The sequence below is a fragment of the Oncorhynchus keta genome, chromosome 30 (genome assembly GCF_023373465.1).
Source record: "Oncorhynchus keta strain PuntledgeMale-10-30-2019 chromosome 30, Oket_V2, whole genome shotgun sequence".
Lineage (NCBI taxonomy): Eukaryota > Metazoa > Chordata > Actinopteri > Salmoniformes > Salmonidae > Oncorhynchus > Oncorhynchus keta.
The window spans coordinates 51,261,155-51,281,545 of record NC_068450.1 but is presented as its reverse complement, the minus strand read 5'-3'; the positions used below and the strand labels follow the sequence as shown (position 1 = coordinate 51,281,545).

Below are 20,391 nucleotides of genomic sequence, written 5' to 3'. Positions count from 1 at the left end.
CAAGGGTACAATCTGTAGGCAACTGATCATACTGATACCTATGGGCCCCCTCTTTGAAGACCTTTCAGATCATGTATCATCCTCGATTGAATAGAGGTGTGTGTGTGTGTGTTTGTACAGTCTCTCCTCACTAACATCTCCCTCAATGTCCTGTAGTCGCCCCCTCCCCTCCACATCCCTCATGCATACCATGGTTAGACTTCACCTCATCTGTTATGCTGCACGCTGTGTGTCGTCTCGTGAACTCGTCCGCCACCGACGTCCATTTAGTTCTGCACGCTCGTATATTTGCATATTTTTCTTTCTTTTGTTGTTGTCTTGTTGGTTTGTTTCCTTTTTTGGTTTGCGTTTTTTGCTTATGTGCTGTGTTCTCCTCCTCTTTCTAGGACTCATATGTTGCCCATTCCCACTCAGCCTTGAAAGTCCTCAAAGAGACCCACTATCCCCTAAACACTGCCCCCGCGGGATGATGGGAGATGCAGCCACCCCGATCATGTGACTGCCACATGATTACCACCTGGCCTTGTGGGCTAGAAGAGTCAAGCTGCAGAGAGCAGGCCGTTACCTCCTTATATTCGAACTGTTAGACGCACTCGCCAAAATTGCCAAGCAGCTTCCTTATCCTACACCGCTTTTTATTTTTTTATTTTTTTTATTTTTTTACAATTTACTTAAACAAATTAAACATTTATTATTAATTAAAACATTTCAATGTTTTTTTTTTAGGAAATTGAAAAAAATAACTACTTGAAGTGATCATATGAATGGGAGACTGGATAGTGGGTCCTTTTGTGGCTTTCTGTGAACTTAGATTCTTTTGTAGATTTAGTCATTTTCCATCACAGCACTACGGATTTGATCGGACAGTTTTTTTTTAATTTTATTTTTTACTAATGAGTCAAATGGCTTCCATTTGACGTTAAGCTTCTCCCTTCCTTACTAACCCCTCCCCCATCCGACCCACAGCTCCACAGAAAGACCCACTATTCATGACACACTGCATCAGACGGGCTGCCAAAACAACCAGGGCCTGGCCCGAAAGACTACCCCAAGCCCCTTCCCCGTACCCCTTCAATTTGCAGATCTGAAGGAAACGGGATAGGTGTAACCATATTGCTTACATCTTACAGATCTGGACAAACCGGAGGGTTAGGGGATTGGGTGGATGGTTGGTTGTCCGACTGGGCCTGGGATTGGTTCATCATGAGCAACCTGTCTAATGGACTAGTCTAGGGGTTCAAAGGTCACGTTATAGGATGGAGGGAGAGATTATTACATTTACTATAGTGTACATCCAGACCACCCCTGCCCCAAAGCCAGCTCATACAGTGGACAGAGAAGCTGTCTGTCAAACCTATGGGTGGGACTGAACCTCTCCATTTATCCACTCACATCTAGCTGTGTTTTTTATATTCATACCAAACATTCTTTGGATGAATCGTGTTGTTTGGAGGTGCTGGGGTGTTTACATTGTGCTGTAGCATTTTGTGAAACGAGGTTATGATCGATGCAAACCAAATATTGCACAGCCACCACAAATGGAGAGGGGAAGGTACACACACACACACACAGTATGCACAGACTTGGACTTGTGTGATTTGAATGGACACACAAAGTAAGTAAATTCTTGTCTCCTCAGAACTATGTATTAGTCACAGAGTAGATGGGTTGTTTTGTATTCATGAGTTTCCTCAGTTTGTTTACATGTTTTCTCCTAGATGTATGTCAATTGAAGTCTATGTCCCCAGTCACTATACCACGACAGTCTATTTTTTATAAATGAATGCAATTATAATGCATAGTGTTTTAAATATATATGGTTATGTAGTATTGTCATGTTTTCCCCTTCCCTCCTGAAGTTTTTTTTTTTTACCAGTTTATGCAGTTGCCATTTGTAAAAAAAATCTGAAGCAACATGTCCATTTAGTTTGACCTTTTACTCTGTTATTTTGTCAAGAAAATCCCATTGAAAAGAACTGTGATTCAGCTGAATATGAACATACTAAATATGAAAATAATACCCTCCTGATAATACCTTTTTAACAATGTTTACATATGAAAACTAAGACTATGGTATTTTTTTGTAGTCAATGTTAGTGGGATACCAAGTTCTAAGGCTATATAGCTATGGCCTTAATCTATTATTCTCAAACAAAAGAAAAAGCATGGCATCATCCATTCAAAGCAATATACACACACAGTAGTATTGTACTGGTACCATATCAATTTTGTTTGCATTTGTCACACAACAGTATTGTAATTTTATTGTTATTCTAAAACACAAAGATGGAATTCCTGTATGCCGCCTTTTTTTATATAACCGTTTGGTTCCTATTGGTTCCACTATGTGACAGTATTGGTGTTTGCTGCTTTATGATTGGTTTGTTGGACTTTCCAATGTGTCTTTTGAGACCCATCAGTTTCAAGGAGGTTTGTACTCCGTTACTGACTCGGGTTTGAGAAGCACAACAAAAATTCTGACTACTCATACAGTATATTCAATACTCTATCGACTATAAACTGAATTGCTTCTGGTCTGTTATGGAATCAACAACAAATCCAAAATGTAATCGTTGCACTTGGATTCCTGAAGCATTTTCTCAGAAATGAATGTATAAATTGAAAAATGTATACAAACAAGTCAGCTTTAATAAAAAGTGTCATGCCGTCTTTAATATAGAAAATGACGTGTATAATGATTAAAAAGCTCAATGGCAACAGTGGACTTGTGTGTTTTTATTTACTGATTTTAAAAACCAAAGGGTTTGTTTACTTGAGACCTACCACCATTTTTTTCCAAAGCATGTTTGCTTTAAGACATTTCTTTTTTATTTTATTTTAATTCCTTTTGTAGACCACTTTGGAAAAATGACAAGGGTCTAAAGAATTATGCATTCCTTTTCTTTTTTTTGTACAATGTTAGGCTGGCTTTTTAGGGGAAGACCCTTTTACCTTACACCTTGTAAATATATTTCTTTATACATTTTGTTTATTCCAATGACTTGTTCAGGTGTCTACGTGCCTTGAACTTTCAAGACGGAAAGTCCAAAGTGCCAGCCATTGGCTTTCTATGGAAGTTTGTTTGAGAGATGGGACATTGAGATTGTGTTCTGATTGGCTGTTTAGTATTTGAGTGACAGAGGGGAGCTGATCGAAGCTGTTGTCCTGTTCCACAGGGTGCGCTGACCTGCACCTGCTGGACATGCTGACACCCATTGAGAGGAAGAGACAGGGCTACACGCACGAGCTCATCGTCACCGAGGAGAACTATGTCAATGACCTGCAGCTCGTCACCGAGGTAGCCACACTACATGCATACATTCACTCCATGGTAACATGATCACACATGCAGTCCAAGCATACACTCTCTCTGCCATATCTGCATTACATGCAAATGTTACTGGAACGTTTGTGTTAACATTGCGTCAACGCTTCCTCGCCAGGTCTTTCAGAAGCCTCTGCTGGAGTCGGAGCTGCTGACAGAGAAAGAGGTGGCCATGATCTTTGTCAACTGGAAGGAGCTCATCATGTGTAACATCAAGCTGCTCAAGTACGCCCCCTAGCCACCTTTGGTCCTGTTGTCATAACTATAGTTTAACTGGCTGTATGGTGGATAGCAGCTGATTTTTTTTTTAAAGGGGCAATCTGGGATTGGTACATTGTACACGTTTTAAAGTAATGACATATTGCCATTGATTCTTGTAAACAAACACGGTACAGCTTCAGAACATGGTTAAAACTAGAACCAGACTCAATTGTCCCATTCTCTTCTGCCCCCTTCCTCCGGTCCCCCATCACCAGAGCTCTGAGGGTTAGGAAGAAGATGTCGGGCGAGCGGATGCCGGTGAAGATGATTGGAGACATTCTGACAGCCCAGCTGCCCCACATGCAGCCCTACATCCGCTTCTGCAGCTGCCAGCTCAACGGGGCCACGCTCATCCAGCAGAAGACCGACGAGGTGCCCGAGTTCAAGGACTTTGTCAAGGTAATGGAGAAAGGCCGCAAAGAACATGTTGCATGTGTCACTATCCCAAATGGCATCATATTCCTTATATAGTGCAAAACTTTTGACCAGAGCCCTATGTTTGACTATTTTGTATTGAACTCTTATTGGCCTTGAGTGTCTGAATGTCTTGTGCTCATTCAGTTCATGCACCTTGTTTGGTTGGCTGTGAATAGCCTTGATCTCAGCCGTACTTGGTTTCTTCATGTGAATTCTGACACAGCAAGACTAGACTGAGATATTAGCGTCAGTATACTTTCTTATTTGAGGGTAACGGAGCCACAGCACTAGGCTGGGACTGATCCAATGTGATTCATATATATATATATATTGCTCAAAAACATAAAGGGAACACTTAAACAACACAATGTAACTCCAAGTCAATCACACTTCTGTGAAATCAAACTGTTCACTTAGGAAGCAACACTGATTGACAATAAATTTCACATGCTGTTGTGCAAATGGAATAGACAACAGGTGGAAATTATAGGCAATTAGCAAGACACCCCCAATAAAGGAGTGGTTCTGCAGGTAATAATCACAGACCACTTCTCAGTTCCTATGCTTCCTGGCTGATGTTTTGGTCACTTTTGAATGCTGGCGGTGCTTTCACTCTAGTGGTAGCATGAGACGGAGTCTACAACCCACACAAGTGGCTCAGGTAGTGCAGCTCATCCAGGATGGAACATCAATGCGAGCTGTGGCAAGAAGGTTTGCTGTGTGTCAGCGTAGTGTCCAGAGCATGGAGGCGCTACCAGGAGACAGGCCAGTACATCAGGAGACGTGGAGGAGGCAAACAACCCAGCAGCAGGACCGCTACCTCCTTTGTGCAAGGAGGAGCAGGAGGAGCACTGCCAGAGCCCTGCAAAATGACCTCCAGCAGGCCACAAATGTGCATGTGTCTGCTCAATGGTCAGAAATAGACTCCATGAGGGTGGTATGAGGGCCCGACGTCCACAGGTGGGGGTTGTGCTTTACAGCCCAACACCGTGCAGGACGTTTGGCATTTGCCAGAGAACACCAAGATTGGCAAATTAGCCACTGGCGCCCTGTGCTCTTCACAGATGAAAACAGGTGCACACTGAGCACATGTGACAGATGTGACAGTCTGTAGACGCCGTGGAGGTAGCCAGAGGTAGCCTGACTGCCATTAAGTACCGTGATGAGATCCTCAGACCCCTTGTGAGACCATATGCTGGTGCGGTTGGCCCTGGGTTCCTCCTAATGCAAGACAATGCTAGACCTCATGTGGCTGGAGTGTGTCAGCAGTTCCTGCAAGAGGAAGGCATTGATACTATGGACTGGCCCGCCCGTTCCCCAGACCTGAATCCAATCGAGCACATATGGGACATCATGTCTCGCTCCATCCACCAACACCACGTTGCGCCACAGACTGTCCAGGAGTTGGCGGATGCTTTTAGTCCAGGTCTGGGAGGAGATCCCTCAGGAGACCATCCGCCACCTCATCAGGAGCATGCCCAGGCGTTGTAGGGAGGTCATACAGGCACGTGGAGGCCACACACACACTACTTAGCCTCATTTTGACTTGTTTTAAGGACATTACATCAACGTTGGATCAGCCTGTAGTGTGGTTTTCCACTTTAATTTTGAGTGTGACTCGAAATCCAGAGTTGATAATCCATGGGTTGATAAATTTGATTTCCACTGATAATTTTTGTGTGATTTTGTTGTCAGCATATTCAATTATGTAAAGAAAATAGTATTTAATAAGAATATTTCATTCATTCAGATCTAGTTTGTGTTATTTTAGTGTTCCCTTTATTTTTTTGAGCAGAGTGTGTGTATATATATATATATATTTTTTTTTTTTTTTTTTGTATATACCTACATACTTGCAAAAAAAATCCAGAAAATCACATTGTAGGATTTTTAATGAATGTATTTGCAAATTATGGTGGAAAATAAGTATTTGGTCAATAAACTTTTGTTATCTCAATACTTTGTTATATACCCTTTGTTGGGAATGACAGAAGTCAAACGTTTTATGTAAGTCTTCACAAGGTTTTCACACACTGTTGATGGTATTTTGGCCCATTCCTCCATGCAGATCTCCTCTAGAGCAGTGATGCTTTGGGGTTGAGATCTGGAGACTGGCTAGGCCACTCCAGGACCTTGCAATGCTTCTTACGAAGTCACTCCTTCGTTGCTCGGGCGGTGTGTTTGGGATCATTGGCATGCTGAAAGACCCGGCCATGTTTCATCTTCAATGCCCTTGCTGATGGAAGGAGGTTTTCACTCATAAATCTCATGATACATGGCCCCATTCATTCTTTCCTTTACACGGATCAGTCGTCCTGGTCCCTTTGCAGAAGAACAGCCCCAAAGCATGATGTTTCCATCCCCATGCTTCACAGTAGGTATGGTGTTCTTTGGATGCAACTCGGCATTCGTTGTCCTCCAAACACGACGAGTTGAGTTTTTACCAAAATGTTCTATTTTGGTTTCATCTGACCATATGACATTCTCCCAATCTTCTTCTGGATCATCCAAATGCTCTCTAGCAAACTTCAGAAGGGCCTGGACATGTACTGGCTTAAGCAGGGGGACACGTCTGGCACTGCAGGATTTGAGTCCCTGGCGGCGTAGTGTGTTAGTGATGGTAGGCTTTGTTACTTTGGTCCCAGCTCTCTGCAGGTTATTCACTAGGTCCCCCCGTGTGGTTCTGGGATTTTTGCTCACTGTTCTTGTGATCATTTTGACCCCACGGGGTGAGATCTTGCGTGGAGCCCCAGATCGAGGGAGATTATCAGTGGTCTTGTGTGTCTTCCATTTCCTAATAATTGCTCCCACAGTTGATTTCTTCAAACCAAGCTGCATACCTATTGCAGATTCAGTCTTCCCAGCCTGGTGCAGGTCTACAATTTTGTTTCTGGTGTCTTTTGACAGCTATTTGGTCTTGGCCATAGTGGAGTTTGGATTGTGACGGTTTGAGGTTGTGGACAGGTGTCTTTTATACTGATAACAAGTTCAAACAGGTGCCATTAATACAGGTAACGAGTGGAGGACAGAGGAGCCTCTTAAAGAAGAAGCTACAGGTCTGTGAGAGCCAGAAATCTTGCTTGTTTGTAGGTGACCAAATACTTATTTTCCACCATAATTTGCTAATTAATTCATTAAAAATCCTACAATGTGATTTTCTGGATTTTTTTTCTCATTTTGTCTGTCATAGTTGAAGTGTACCTATGATGAAAATTACAGGCCTTTCATCTTTTTAAGTGGGAGAACTTGCACAATTGGTGGCTGACTAAATACTTTTTTGCCCCACTGTATATGAGTGTTATTATGCTGATATCTGATAGTGATAATATTTCCTCTCCCCTACAGAGACTGGCCATGGATCCAGGTTGTAAGGGAATGCCCCTCTCCAGCTTCCTCCTCAAACCCATGCAAAGGGTGACGCGCTACCCCCTCATCATCAAAAATGTATGTACACACACATTCTCTCACACACACTCTTCCCACCATCAGAATAAAGTGTATGTGATCGAGAAGCCTGACCACAGCCCCTGAAGTTAAACAGGGTTGGTCCTGGTCGGTCCCTGGATGTTAGACCATATGCTGCTGGAAATGGTGTTGGAGGGCCAGTAGGAGGCACTCTTTCCTCTGGTCTAAGAAAATATATATTCCAATGCCCCAGGGCGGTGATTGGGGACATTGCCCTGTGTAGGGTGCTGTCTTTGGATAGGATGTTAAACGCCTGTCCTGACTCTCTGTGGTCACTAAAGATCCCATGGCATTTATCGTAATCCCGTGTTAATCCCGGTGTCCTGGCTAAATTCCCAATCTGGCCCTCATACTGTTATGGCCACCTAATCATACCCAGCTTCCAATTGGCTCATTCATCCCCCCTCTCCCCTGTAACTATTCCCCAGGTTGTTGCTGTAAATGAGAATGTGTCCTCAGTAGACCTACCTGGTAAAAATAAAGGTTAAAGAAAATAAATAAAAGATTTAACTGATACATACACACACACACACACTGGAATTGACTGTCTGTAACTATGTGTGATGCGGCGCAGATCCTAGAGAATACTCCGGAGGCTCACCCGGACCATAGCCATCTGAAGCAGGCTCTGGAGAAGGCTGAGGAGCTGTGTTCCCAGGTCAACGAGGGCGTCAGGGAGAAGGAGAACTCTGACCGGCTAGAGTGGATCCAGGCCCACGTCCAGTGTGAGGGGCTGTCTGAGGTAATACACACAGACACGGACACACACAAACACACAGAACACAAATCATTGTAAAATAAGATTATTTTTTTAAACTGACTTGCCTGGTAAAATAAAGGTGAAATAAAACACAATGAAAAGCACAGGAACATGTACTTGATTCCACAAAATTACACAATTGGCACAATTCCACACCGTGAACAGACTCCCAACTCACTCACTTGGCACTTTTTCTTTAAGCAACTCGTGTTTAACTCGGTGACCAACTGCCTGGGCCCGCGCAAGTTCCTGCACAGCGGCAAACTCTACAAGGCCAAGAGCAACAAGGAGCTGTATGGCTTTCTATTCAACGACTTCCTCCTGCTGACTCAGATCATCAAGCCCCTGGGCTTCTCGGGCTGCGACAAGGTGTTCAGTGCCAAGTCCCACCTGCAGTACCGCATGTACAAGACCGTAAGTACTCTCCTCTCGCCAACGTACACATTGTCCGCATCCCAAATTGCACCCTATAGAGAAGCAATTCTCAACTTGTGGGTCGTGACCCAAATTTGGATCGTGTGAGGTTTTGAGTGTGTCATGGGTGTCTGACTAAAAAAAATGTTATATATATATACACTGCTTAAAAAATAAAGGGAATACTAAAATAACATCCTAGATCTGAATAATGAAATATTCTTATTAAATACTTTTTTCTTTACATAGTTGAATGTGCTGACAACAAAATCACACAACAAATCAATGGAAATCAAATGTATCAACCCATGGAGGTCTGGATTTGGAGTCACACTCAAAATTAAAGTGGAAAACCACACTACAGGCTGATCCAACTTTGATGTAATGTCCTTAAAACAAGTCAAAATTAGGCTCAGTAGTGTGTGTGGCCTCCACGTGCCTGTATGACCTCCCTACAACGCCTGGGCATGCTCCTGATGAGGTGGCGGATGGACTCCTGAGGGATCTCCTCCCAGACCTGGACTAAAGCATCCGCCAACTCCTGGACAGTCTGTGGTGCAGCGTGGCGTTGGTGGATGGAGCGAGACATGATGTCCCAGATGTGTTCAATTGGATTAAGGTCTGGGAACAGGCGGGCCAGTCCATAGTATCAATGCCTTCCTCTTGCAGGAACTGCTGACACACTCCAGCCACATGAGGTCATTGTCTTGCATTAGGAGGAACCCAGGGCCAACCGCACCAGCATATGGTCTCACAAGGGGTCTGAGGATCTCATCTCGGTACTTAATGGCAGTCAGGCTACCACATGGAGGGCTGTGCGGCCCCCAAAGAAATGCTGACCCACCGCCAAACCGGTCATGCTGGAGGATGTTGCAGGCAGCAGAACGTTCTCCACGGCGTCTCCAGACTGTCACGTCTGTCACGTGTGCTCAGTGTGAACCTGCTTTCATCTGTGAAGAGCACAGGGCGCCAGTGGCGAATTTGCCGATCTTGGTGTTCTCTGCACGGTGTTGGGCTGTAAGCACAACCCCCACCTGTGGACGTCGGGCCCTCGTACCACCCTCGTGGAGTCTGTTTCTGACCGTTGAGCAGACACATGCACATTTGTGGCCTGCTGGAGGTCATTTTGTAGGGGTCTGGCAGTGCTCCTCCCGCTCCTCCTTGCACAAAGGCGGAGCTAGCGGTCCTGCTGCTGGGTTGTTGCCCTCCTACGGCCTGCTCCACTTCTCCTGATGTACTGGCCTGTCTCCTGGTAGCGCCTCCATGCTCTGGACACTACGCTGACAGACACAGCAAACCTTCTTGCCACAGCTCGCATTGATGTGCCATCCTGGATGAGCTGCACTACCTGAGCCACTTGTGTGGGTTGTAGACTCAGTCTCATGCTACCACTAAAGTGAAAGCACCGCCAGCATTCAAAAGTGACCAAAACATCAGCCAGGAAGCATAGGAACTGAGAAGTGGTCTGTGGTTATCACCTGCAGAACCACTCCTTTATTGGGGGTGTCTTGCTAATTGCCTATAATTTCCACCTGTTGTCTTCCATTTGCACACCAGCATGTGAAATGTATTGTCAATCAGTGTTGCTTCCTAAGTGGACAGTTTGTTTTCACAGAAGTGTGATTGACTTGGAGTTACATTGTGTTGTTTAAGTGTTCCCTTTATTTTTTTGAGCAGTGTATTCAAGTCTGAAATTAAACAACTCAAACCAGGTAGGTAGGAAGTGTGTAGAAATTATAATTAATTTAAATTGTTCAGAGATGAAATGTAAAAATGTTTCTTCAATCACAGTATTTTCAATATAGAATTATTAGCAACACTATTTTGAATGATTTTGTGGTCTCAAGCCAGTGAGTTTATTAACATTCTTCATCAAGAATATGGGCAAGATTGTATTAATGTTGTTCCCTTTTATAGAAAAGTTTGTGGTCATACGCACATCCTTAAAAACATAGGTGCTGGGCTAATAAAGAATACTAGTATAGAAGAAGAAGGCCTGCACACCGTTAAAGCTCCCAATTCACCGCTTTATTGACAACGTTTCCATCTGAAACAGATCTTCGTCAGGTTGTTCCCTTGCCATGTAATTGCTATATTTACTATCAATAAAGTGCATGACTCGAACGTCGCCTCTCCCGAGCCCGTTGGGGAGTTGCAGCAATGAGACAAGATCGTAATTGGATATCATGAAATTGGGGCTAAAATTACAAAAAATGTAATAAAATAATTTAAAATAAATATTTTCCACATTGTATTTTGGCGATGGATTATTGGGTCGCGACTGAGAGAACCTGCTTCAATTTGGGTTCCAAGGCAAAATCACTTGAGAACCACTGCTATAGAGAATACAGTACTTTTGACCAGGGCCCATAGGACCACTTTGGGAGGAAGGAGAGATAATTGGGATGTAGCCTTGGTTTTGGACAAATCCCCACGTACAGTAGTGTGGCATGTTCAAGACCAGGGCTACATCCCGAATTATCACTCCTTCCTGTACTTTTGTTCACTTCTCTTCACTGATTTGAAAGGAAATTACCTGTATAAGAAATATTGTGGATATTCCCTCTACCCCAAACCTGCACCAATCTCATGCTTTTAGATTTGTGGGACATAGTAAACGAGTGCACAATTCAGGAACGAGACGAGATGTTATTGCGATGCACCCCAGGAGTTCTGACCTTGTTGTGACCTCGGACCTTTGACCCCCACTACAGCCCATCTTCCTGAATGAGGTGTTGGTGAAGCTGCCAACAGATCCCTCGGGAGACGAGCCCATCTTCCACATCTCCCACATCGACAGGGTCTACACCATACGGGCAGAGAGCATCAACGAGAGGTACACACACACACACACACACACACACACACACACACACACACACACACACACACACACACACACACACACACACACACACACACACACTCTCTCTCTCTTACGCACACATAGCCAAGGCTTTCTTTTGACCTTGTTGTGATGACTCATGCAGGACTGCTTGGGTACAGAAGATCAAAGCAGCTTCGGAGCTCTTCATCGAGACAGAGAAGAAGAAGAGGGAGAAGGCCTACCTGGGTATAATAGTCTCTCTCTGCTCCTCTATAGGTCCACTGTGTCTGGGAGGGACAGCTTTGTCACCTATTCTCCCGGACCAGGGTCTCAAAAGCACTGTTGGTAACACTCTATATGAGTGTCTTATTTAAGTATATTTGTATTATTACTTGAAGTTACCTCCTTATCGTTGTAACCTTGTATTTGTGCAAGTAACATTTTGATTAAAATGTTGCTACATAGTAGTGTAGGAATTGTGGAGTTGAGCGATTTCTGTGTTATACATGAGGAATAGTGACTATTCCACTTTTAACAAAAATGGCTTAATTTCACTAAGAAGCAAGGAACTGGCTAACAATGATTTGGTTTCTAATGTTTGTACAGTGTTAGTACACAGGTATAAGAGCAACTTCATGTAAAGTGTTACCAAACTATCTCTCAATGCAACTGAGTGTTTTCATGCTGGCTTATAGTCTCCTCTGACATTTCTGTGTTTGTGTGTTTGCCTCTGACCATTACGTTTAGGTCTGCCTCTGACCATTACGTTTAGGTCTGCCTCTGACCATTACGTTTAGGTCTGCCTCTGACCATTACGTTTAGGTCTGCCTCTGACCATTACGTTTAGGTCTGCCTCTGACCATTACGTTTAGGTCTGCCTCTGACCATTACGTTTAGGTCTGCCTCTGACCATTACGTTTAGGTCTGACTATTTACATTTGTGTCTGTCTCGATGCAGTTCGCTCACAGAGGGCCACGGGCATCGGCCGGCTGATGGTAAACATTGTGGAGGGCATCGAGCTGAAACCCTGCCGCTCCCACGGTAAGTCCCGAGAGATGACCCCCTGCCACACCCAGAACTTAAGTTGATCTCAACACTGATCTCTGTGTCTCTGACACGAGAGAGTGACACATACCATCCTTTAATACATGTGTCGATTGCTGTTTAGTACTGTTAGTTTCTTATTTTTCAGAGTAAATAACTCATGGACACTAGAAGCTTTAACCAAGTTGAATCATTCCCAAAGGTTCTGTACAGCTGAAATCAGACAGCAAAACATTTCAGACATCAGTTTATATACATCCTACTTAAGACACTCCACCTCATCACAGTTTATGGCTCCACAGGAAAGAAGGTAACCAGATACTAACGCTGATTACTCCCTTAAGGGGAACTGACCTCACCCCTCACCTATTGATCCACAGATATCCATTTGTCTTCCCTATATCAACACATCGCTCTCCTCTCCTTCAAACACATTCCAAAGCCTCCTGTCTTTCTTCAGAGAACCATTAACTTCTAACATAGTCTCATTTACTACCTCAATGATCAAAGTCTAGCTGATCCCAACAGTACACAGGAGAAGAATGATAGTGTTAAGAGTACATGCAGGGTTTCAAATAGTATTTTGAGCCTGCCTGCCGTGCCAGATGGGTGGGGTTTGCCCTTTTGGGATTATTCCATTGGTTCTATTTCACCAGGCCAGCTTAATCGAGCACAAGTATGTGGAAGATTTCAAATACTATTTTTTGTGGAGGAATACTCATATTGGTATTCTAAACGTCTATACAACTGCCAATCTGTTATTCGGTTGTAAAATTCTGGTAGCTTGAAAACGTTTGTTCCAGAAATCCCAGTTTGAGGATTTAGGAATCAGGAGGGAATAATCATAGAGGGAATCCTCCAACTTGGAATTCTTCAACTGGGATTTCTTTCAAACCAGGGGATTTGGGGAAAGTGAGCAGAATTTCCCAACCCTAAGTTGTGATCTCTTCTCAGGTAAGAGCAACCCGTACTGCGAGGTGACGATGGGTTCCCAGTGCCACATCACCAAGACCCTGCAGGACACTCTCAACCCCAAGTGGAACTCCAACTGTCAGTTCTTCATCAAGGACCTGGAGCAGGACGTGCTGTGTGTCACCGTGTTTGAGAGGGACCAATTCTCTCCTGACGGTGAGGCTGCGGACGCACACACACCCACACACACCAGAATAACACTCTGTTTAAAAAGGCTATGGTGAGACTATGCGAACACGCAAGCTCATACACACACACAAACAGCCTTTTACTGACTAGAGGCCTTTTTGATTCAGTGTGCCGTCATGCAATATATTCTATCCCAGTATAGGGTGTGACACAACCTTATATTGAACCCTCTTAACTTGTATACTCATCATCCCTCTGTCTGTCTGTCTGTCTGTCTGTGTGTAGATTTCCTAGGCAGGACAGAGATCCGTCTGGCGGACATTAAGAAGGACCAGGGCTCCAAAGGGCCTATCACCAAGAGGCTGCTGCTCCACGAGGTGCCCACAGGAGAGATTGTCGTACGACTGGACCTGCAGCTCTTCGAGGAGCCCTAGTCCATCCCAGTTTAACCCAGCCCTGCTCAGCCTAACCCAGCCTAACCCAGCCTAACACCCATACTCTACACTCCCCGTTACCCCTGGCCGAAGTCTCACCAAGCTCTAGTGACATTCCCCAACGGCCCAGCCCGTGTGACTGTGTGAATTCATTTTCTGCAAAAAGGTCTTAAGTGATGTAATTTTTTCCTCTTTATGATTTATATCATTATGGTGTATGTATGATATCATGATTCCACTATTATTTGGTTGAACAAAATTATGAAACATTCCGCAGCTAATCTAAAATCTCAAAGGCCGTGTTATAACGCAATGAACCTTTGAGACATGATATACTGTATGTAGAGAAATGTTGGAACAACACATATGATCATTGCTTATGCACTCTATGTCTTAAAGAGCCCACCCTGTGGCATTAACACCTGGTCCGTTCATTAGTTAACAAGCGGAAGCAAGAAGACTGAAACCGGGCGATACTACCTTGTCCAATAAGAAATGTTCATTTTAATTTTCCGTTGCAAAACACCTTCCGTTGTGTGGCCTAATGAACACCACCCAGATGACCACACTGTTGTTGTGCCATCCCTCTGACGACAGACTGTAACCTCCCATATAACCTTTGACACTGTGTTCATGTTTATTAACAAACCGCTATACGGCTATTATGTCATTGCAGGTCGGACAATTTCAAAACCCCTGGTTGTATTAGCTGGAACATCTTAGCTTGTATTTCTTTAACTCAAGCGTTTCAAGTTATTTATTAGTCGGTTTGAGACAAAGGTACAAAAGCAGGTACAGTGCGTACATGAATGTGAAGAGATACTTTGAGATATACCCTCAAAGGTTTGGTGAGACACTGGAAAAATGTGTTGGTGAAGGAAAGAACTGTTGTTAATGTTAGTATGCTATGGTATGCTGAGAATGAAAATGAAGCTAATCAGTCATCTTTATACTGTCCACATATTGAGTGTTGTGTTTCAGATTGGAAATTCAAATGAAAGACCCAAAGAAATGTTTGGGTGTATTTGAAACATTACAGAAGTACTGTACGAATGTACACACTAATATATTGTCTATCAAATTGGCTTAGCCCAAAGTATATTGTTGAACGGTTTGAGGGAAATTGAAGAGCAGATTTCCTAAATGATTTCTAAATGAGTGACGATTTCTAGTTACATTTGCAGCGTAGGCCAAGATAATGAGTACCAATGTACTACAAATCATATGTTTTTCAATGGTTGGAAGAATCATAAGGTGATGTCAGGAATGTTTTTGTACTTGTTCCGAAAAATTATGTTCTTTTCAACGCATTCATATCTTCACGTTTTGTATGTATATTTTAGTTGTTTTTAATTGTATTTTTTCGTATGCCAAAAAAGCACTGTTTAATATAGAGTGCTATATTTGCGTTGGAAAGCCATTTGTAGGTGTTTTGTTTTGGAGACTGAGGTCAGGCTTTGTTGTGACGGACATATTTGGCCAATGCTGTAACTGTTTGAAGAGGTATTTCAGGTTCATTCAATTTGGGTCTCAAATTAATTTATTTCCTTTATAAGAGAACGGGAATGATTATTTTGAGTGTTTTGTGGCACTGTGTTACATATTTATAGAAGCTCAGAAAGACAATTCATATGAAAGGGAAATATCAGCCTCCAGGTGGTATGAGACCATTTCAATCTTTCATATGGTCTTTTATCTGTTATTTCATTCTTTATGATGACCCTCCCATTATCTTGGGTTCTGCATTCGAAATGAGATGTACAAGGACATCCGAAGGCAGCAGAGACGACTGACTTCAGTCTGTTAAGTCTGACAATGTTAGCATAACACAGTGGAGGGGTAAAGATCTTCATTTGTGTAATATTAGTTTAATGTATGTTGTTACCAGCTATGTATCCGTGTAGATAATGTACAAATACTAGTGAAATTCCACTGCCGTGTTAGTGCGAGTGGTCAAGGAAAACAGCTTTTGCAGAGCCTGTTCCTTATGTGTAATGTCTAGGAGTGAGTGTGTAAAATTAACTTACTATTCTCGAGTGCTTTGGTTTGTGCTGGGTCTCTCTTCAAGTTGGAGGACTTAGATTATGACTAGTCATTTCCTTATAGCGTGCAACCTCTCTACCCCTTCCCGGTTACCCCACAGTAGTGCTCTTTTAATGTTCACTCTCAAACCAGTGATGCTCTCGGTTCTTTTTAATGAGCAAAGTCTTAACTGATAAAGTACAGTATGTGAATATGTTGAAATATTTGAAAGGAGTATAAGTAATATATTACAACTACCGTAGAAGAATGTTGATGACAATGTATTGTTATCAATGTATGAGAAGTGTTGTCTTAAATGTTGAAAATAAAATTTGATTGGACCAATGACTTTATATGTTTGGTTGGTAGCCTTAATTTACAAACATTGTAAATACTTAATAAAATGTATTTTAATGCATTTGGAATTTACCACCATATTACTTTTCCATGATATGCGTCTCGTGGATAGTGTTCACTTCAGTCAGTGCCTGAAACGTTTATACATTGAAAGTATCATTCATGTTAAACCGGAGACGACGACGTTTCAATATTGAAACAATGTTGCAAATGCTATTTAAAACCCAAATGCTAGTCTAAAATAAATGGGAGATAGTGTCTCGGTGGATTTCAATTTTATAAATTGTCTAACGAGGCTAATGAGACAGTGAGCTGGAACATAGTAAATAGGAACTTCAACGTCCAAGCTTTAGCCGGTGGTAACTTCTGGAACGTTAACCAATCAGCTTCCAGATTTAGACCCATCCAAAGAAACTACTAGGCTAACAACTGTAGCAACCTAGACATCAAGCCAAACGGATTTACACTGAAATATGGTGAAGTACTTGGTAATAAACGGACAACATTGCAAACAGTTATTAGTTTACATTACTACCTTGAATAAGCAATCCCGTCCAATTCGTAGGAAGGACGCCTCCATTGTGGTTTGCACAGAATGCCATCTTAATGGAAACAAATTAGAAAACAAATGTATTTCCACCCTATTCACTCAGAATAAATTACCAAAATGTCACACATCAAAACATTCTCAGTTTCAATGTGAAATATATGCTCATTCTACACAAAAGCAATACACATTGCCATTTAAACGTCAAACTCCACCAAATCCAGCGAAGTACTGCTGCCCCAAACATTTTTTGCATAACAAAGTTGCACCCTGCTGAAACACCAGTCTTTTCAAATCATCAAGGTTACTGTCTCCAATGCCCATGCCAATATATCCTCCAAATACCATCTTCTTGGGCATTATCACTTAATTCAGAATCGTTCAGCAGCAACATTGCTTTTGATATTGGCTATCTACACTGAACAAAAAATATAAAAGCAACATGTACCTTGATTTTTTTTTAAACTTTAATTTACATAGTAAATCATTTTGAACTAATTGTATATGTCACAACACAACTGATTGGCTCAAACGCATTAAGAAGGAAAGAAATTCCACAAATGAACTTTTAACAAGGCACACCTGTTAATTGAAATGCATTCCAGGTGACTACTTCATGAAGCTGGTTGAGAGAATGGCAAGAGTGTGCAAAGCTGTCTTCAAGACAAATGGTGGCTACCATAAAAGAATCTCAATTATAAAATATATTTAGATTTGTTTAAAACTTTTTTTGTTTACTACATGATTCCATATGTGTTATTTTATAGTTGACGTCTTCACTATTATTCTACAATGTAGAAAATAGTAAAAAATAGAGAAAAACTCTGGCATGAGTAGATGTGTCCAAACTTTTGACTGGTACTGTATATATTTTTTCCACACACAAAAAAAATCCCCTTAAAACTAAAATATCATAATTGGATAAGTCTCCAGCCCACTGAGTTAATACCCAGGAGAAGCACCTTTGGCATAAATTACAGCTGTGAGTCTGTTGTAGGCCTGTCCCCGACCTCAAAAAATCTTGGTCGACCAAAAGTAATCTGTTCTTTCTACCAATCAATTGGTAGACATTTTTAAATGTGTATTTTTCCATTTATAGACAAACCTTATGTGTTTTAATAAAATCAACTATATGCATTGAGCTTGTCTGATGCTTTAAATTTACAGTTTGATGAAATAAGACAAATGCCTCAAGAGGGCGCCAGATCTAGATAACCAGAAGACAAAAACCTTAACCTGACCCAACTATTTTCCTCCCGCCCCTGATGCCTTTCGCAGATTCTGGAGAGAGAAGTGGGTTGTGCATCTGGACCCATGGTCAATCCGATGTCTGCATTGGCCATTCAGCATTTACGGCGATATGGCCTCAGCAGAAGTCAGGGCATTCATATTTCTTGCAGGGCAGTGCAGAGCTGTTGTCAAGGAAGTGAGTTTGTGTTTATACAGGATGTACCGCCCCCACCTACAGTCAACCAATCATGTTAACGCGGAGCTATAAAGAGCTCTCTGCGCTGTTAGAACATTTGGATGGCGCATGGCAATGCAGTACAGAGCTCGGTTTGGCCTCTGCATGCCTCTGTGGGCTCCGCGATTGCGTCACACCCAGTCTATATGGAGCCTCATATATACATTTGTTACTGCTCGACTAAAACAATCTCGGTCGACCAACAGCCTAACGACCAAACAATCGACCAGTTGACTAATTGGGGTTGGCCCTAGTCTATAGGGATAGGTCACTACCAACTTTGCACACCTCGACCATTCTTCTTTGCAAAACTGTTCAAGCTCGGTCACATTCCTTGGGGAGCGTTGATGAACAGCAATCTTCAAGTCATGCCACAAATTTAAGATTGGATTTAGGTCAGGGCTCTGACAGGGCCACTCACAGACGTTTACCTTTTTATTCCTTAGCCACTCCACTGTAACTTTGGATGTGTGCTTCGAGTCATTGTCATGCTGAAAGGTGAAATCCCATCTCAGTTCTGTCTTTCTTATAGAGGGCAGCAGGTTTTCCTCAAGGACTTTTCTGTACATCGCTCCATACATTTTCCCTTCTATCCTGATAAGTCAATGAGAAAAATCCCCATAATATGATGCTGCCACCAAGCTTCACATTAAGGATGGTGTTCTTTGGGGATGTGCCATGATGGGTTTGTGCCAAATGTAACACTTTACATTTGGCCGAAAAGTTACATTTTTGTTTTCGTCAGACCCTAAAACGTTTTGCCACATGGCTACAGTCTCCCAAGTGTTTATTCCCCCATACTTCAAATGGGATTCAAGGTGGGCTTCCTTCTTGCCACCCATACACCCATACATGCCAGATTTGTGGAGGTTTTGGGACATACAGGGCATTCGGAAAGTATTCAGACTGCTTGACTTTTTTCATATTTTGTTACGTTACAGCCTTATTCTAAAATGGATTAAATCGTTTTTCCCCCCTCATCAACCTACACACAATAACCCTTAATGACAAAGTAAAAACAGGATTTTAGATAAATGTGCACATTTATTAAAAAATATATATTTGTATTTTATTTAACTAGGCAAGTCAGTTAAGAACAAATTCTTATTTACAATGACAGCCTAGGAACAGTTAACTGCCTTGTTTTGGGGCAGAATGACTGATTTTTACCTTGTCTGCTCGGGGATTCAATCTAGAAATCTTTCGGTTACTGGCCCAACACTCTAACCACTAGGCTACCTGTCGTGTTCTTGGGGACCTTCAATGCTGTAGACATTTTTGATACCTTTCCCCAGATCTGTGCCTCAACACAATCCTGTCTCGGTGCTCTACGGACATATCCTTCAACCTCATGGCTTGATTTTCGCTCTGACATGCACTGTCAACTGTGGGACCACAGGTGTGAGCCTTTCCAAATCATGTCCAATCAATTGAATTTACCACAGGTGGACTCCAATCAATATGTAGAAATATCTCAATGATAATAAATAGAAACAGGATGCACCTGAGCTCAATTCTTGCAAAGGGTCTGAATACGTATGTAAATAAGGTAAGGTATTTGTTTTTTATCTTTAATACATTTGCTAACATTTCTATAAACCTGTTTCACTTTGTCATTATGGGGTATTGTGAGTAGATTGATGAGGAAAAACATTTATTTAATGCATTTTAGAATAAGGCTGTAACATAACAAAATGTCGAAAAAGTCAAGGGGTTTGAATACTTTCCAAGTGCACTGTAGTTGTCACATGCACACTTTGACCAGTCTTGGCCGTAAAAGCGTGTAGCTCTTTCAAAGTTGCTAATGGACTTTTGGTAGCTGTCTGATCAGTGTCCTACTTGCTTTGTCATCCAGTCTGGCGGGACGGCAGATGGAAAAATACTCAATTGTCAATATTGAGTAAAAGTGAAGATACCTTAATAAAAAATGACAAGTGAAAGTCACCAAGTA

At 42.3% G+C, this 20,391-nt stretch overlaps 1 protein-coding gene across 1 annotated transcript in view; it reads left to right on the top strand.

Annotated features, from left to right (window-relative positions):
• The window catches only part of LOC118363685 (intersectin-1-like), a 63,409-nt gene extending 46,920 nt beyond the window's left edge, over positions 1–16,489 (top strand). The window contains exons 29-39 of the mRNA XM_052488513.1: positions 3,177–3,298; positions 3,444–3,550; positions 3,802–3,985; positions 7,349–7,447; positions 8,043–8,210; positions 8,430–8,642; positions 11,357–11,478; positions 11,633–11,715; positions 12,428–12,511; positions 13,469–13,642; positions 13,901–16,489. Coding sequence (XP_052344473.1) covers positions 3,177–3,298; positions 3,444–3,550; positions 3,802–3,985; positions 7,349–7,447; positions 8,043–8,210; positions 8,430–8,642; positions 11,357–11,478; positions 11,633–11,715; positions 12,428–12,511; positions 13,469–13,642; positions 13,901–14,049 — 1,505 coding nt within the window. The 3' untranslated portion in view covers positions 14,050–16,489. The remainder of the gene's footprint in view (positions 1–3,176; positions 3,299–3,443; positions 3,551–3,801; positions 3,986–7,348; positions 7,448–8,042; positions 8,211–8,429; positions 8,643–11,356; positions 11,479–11,632; positions 11,716–12,427; positions 12,512–13,468; positions 13,643–13,900) is intronic.
• The last annotated feature ends 3,902 nt before the right edge of the window (positions 16,490–20,391 follow it).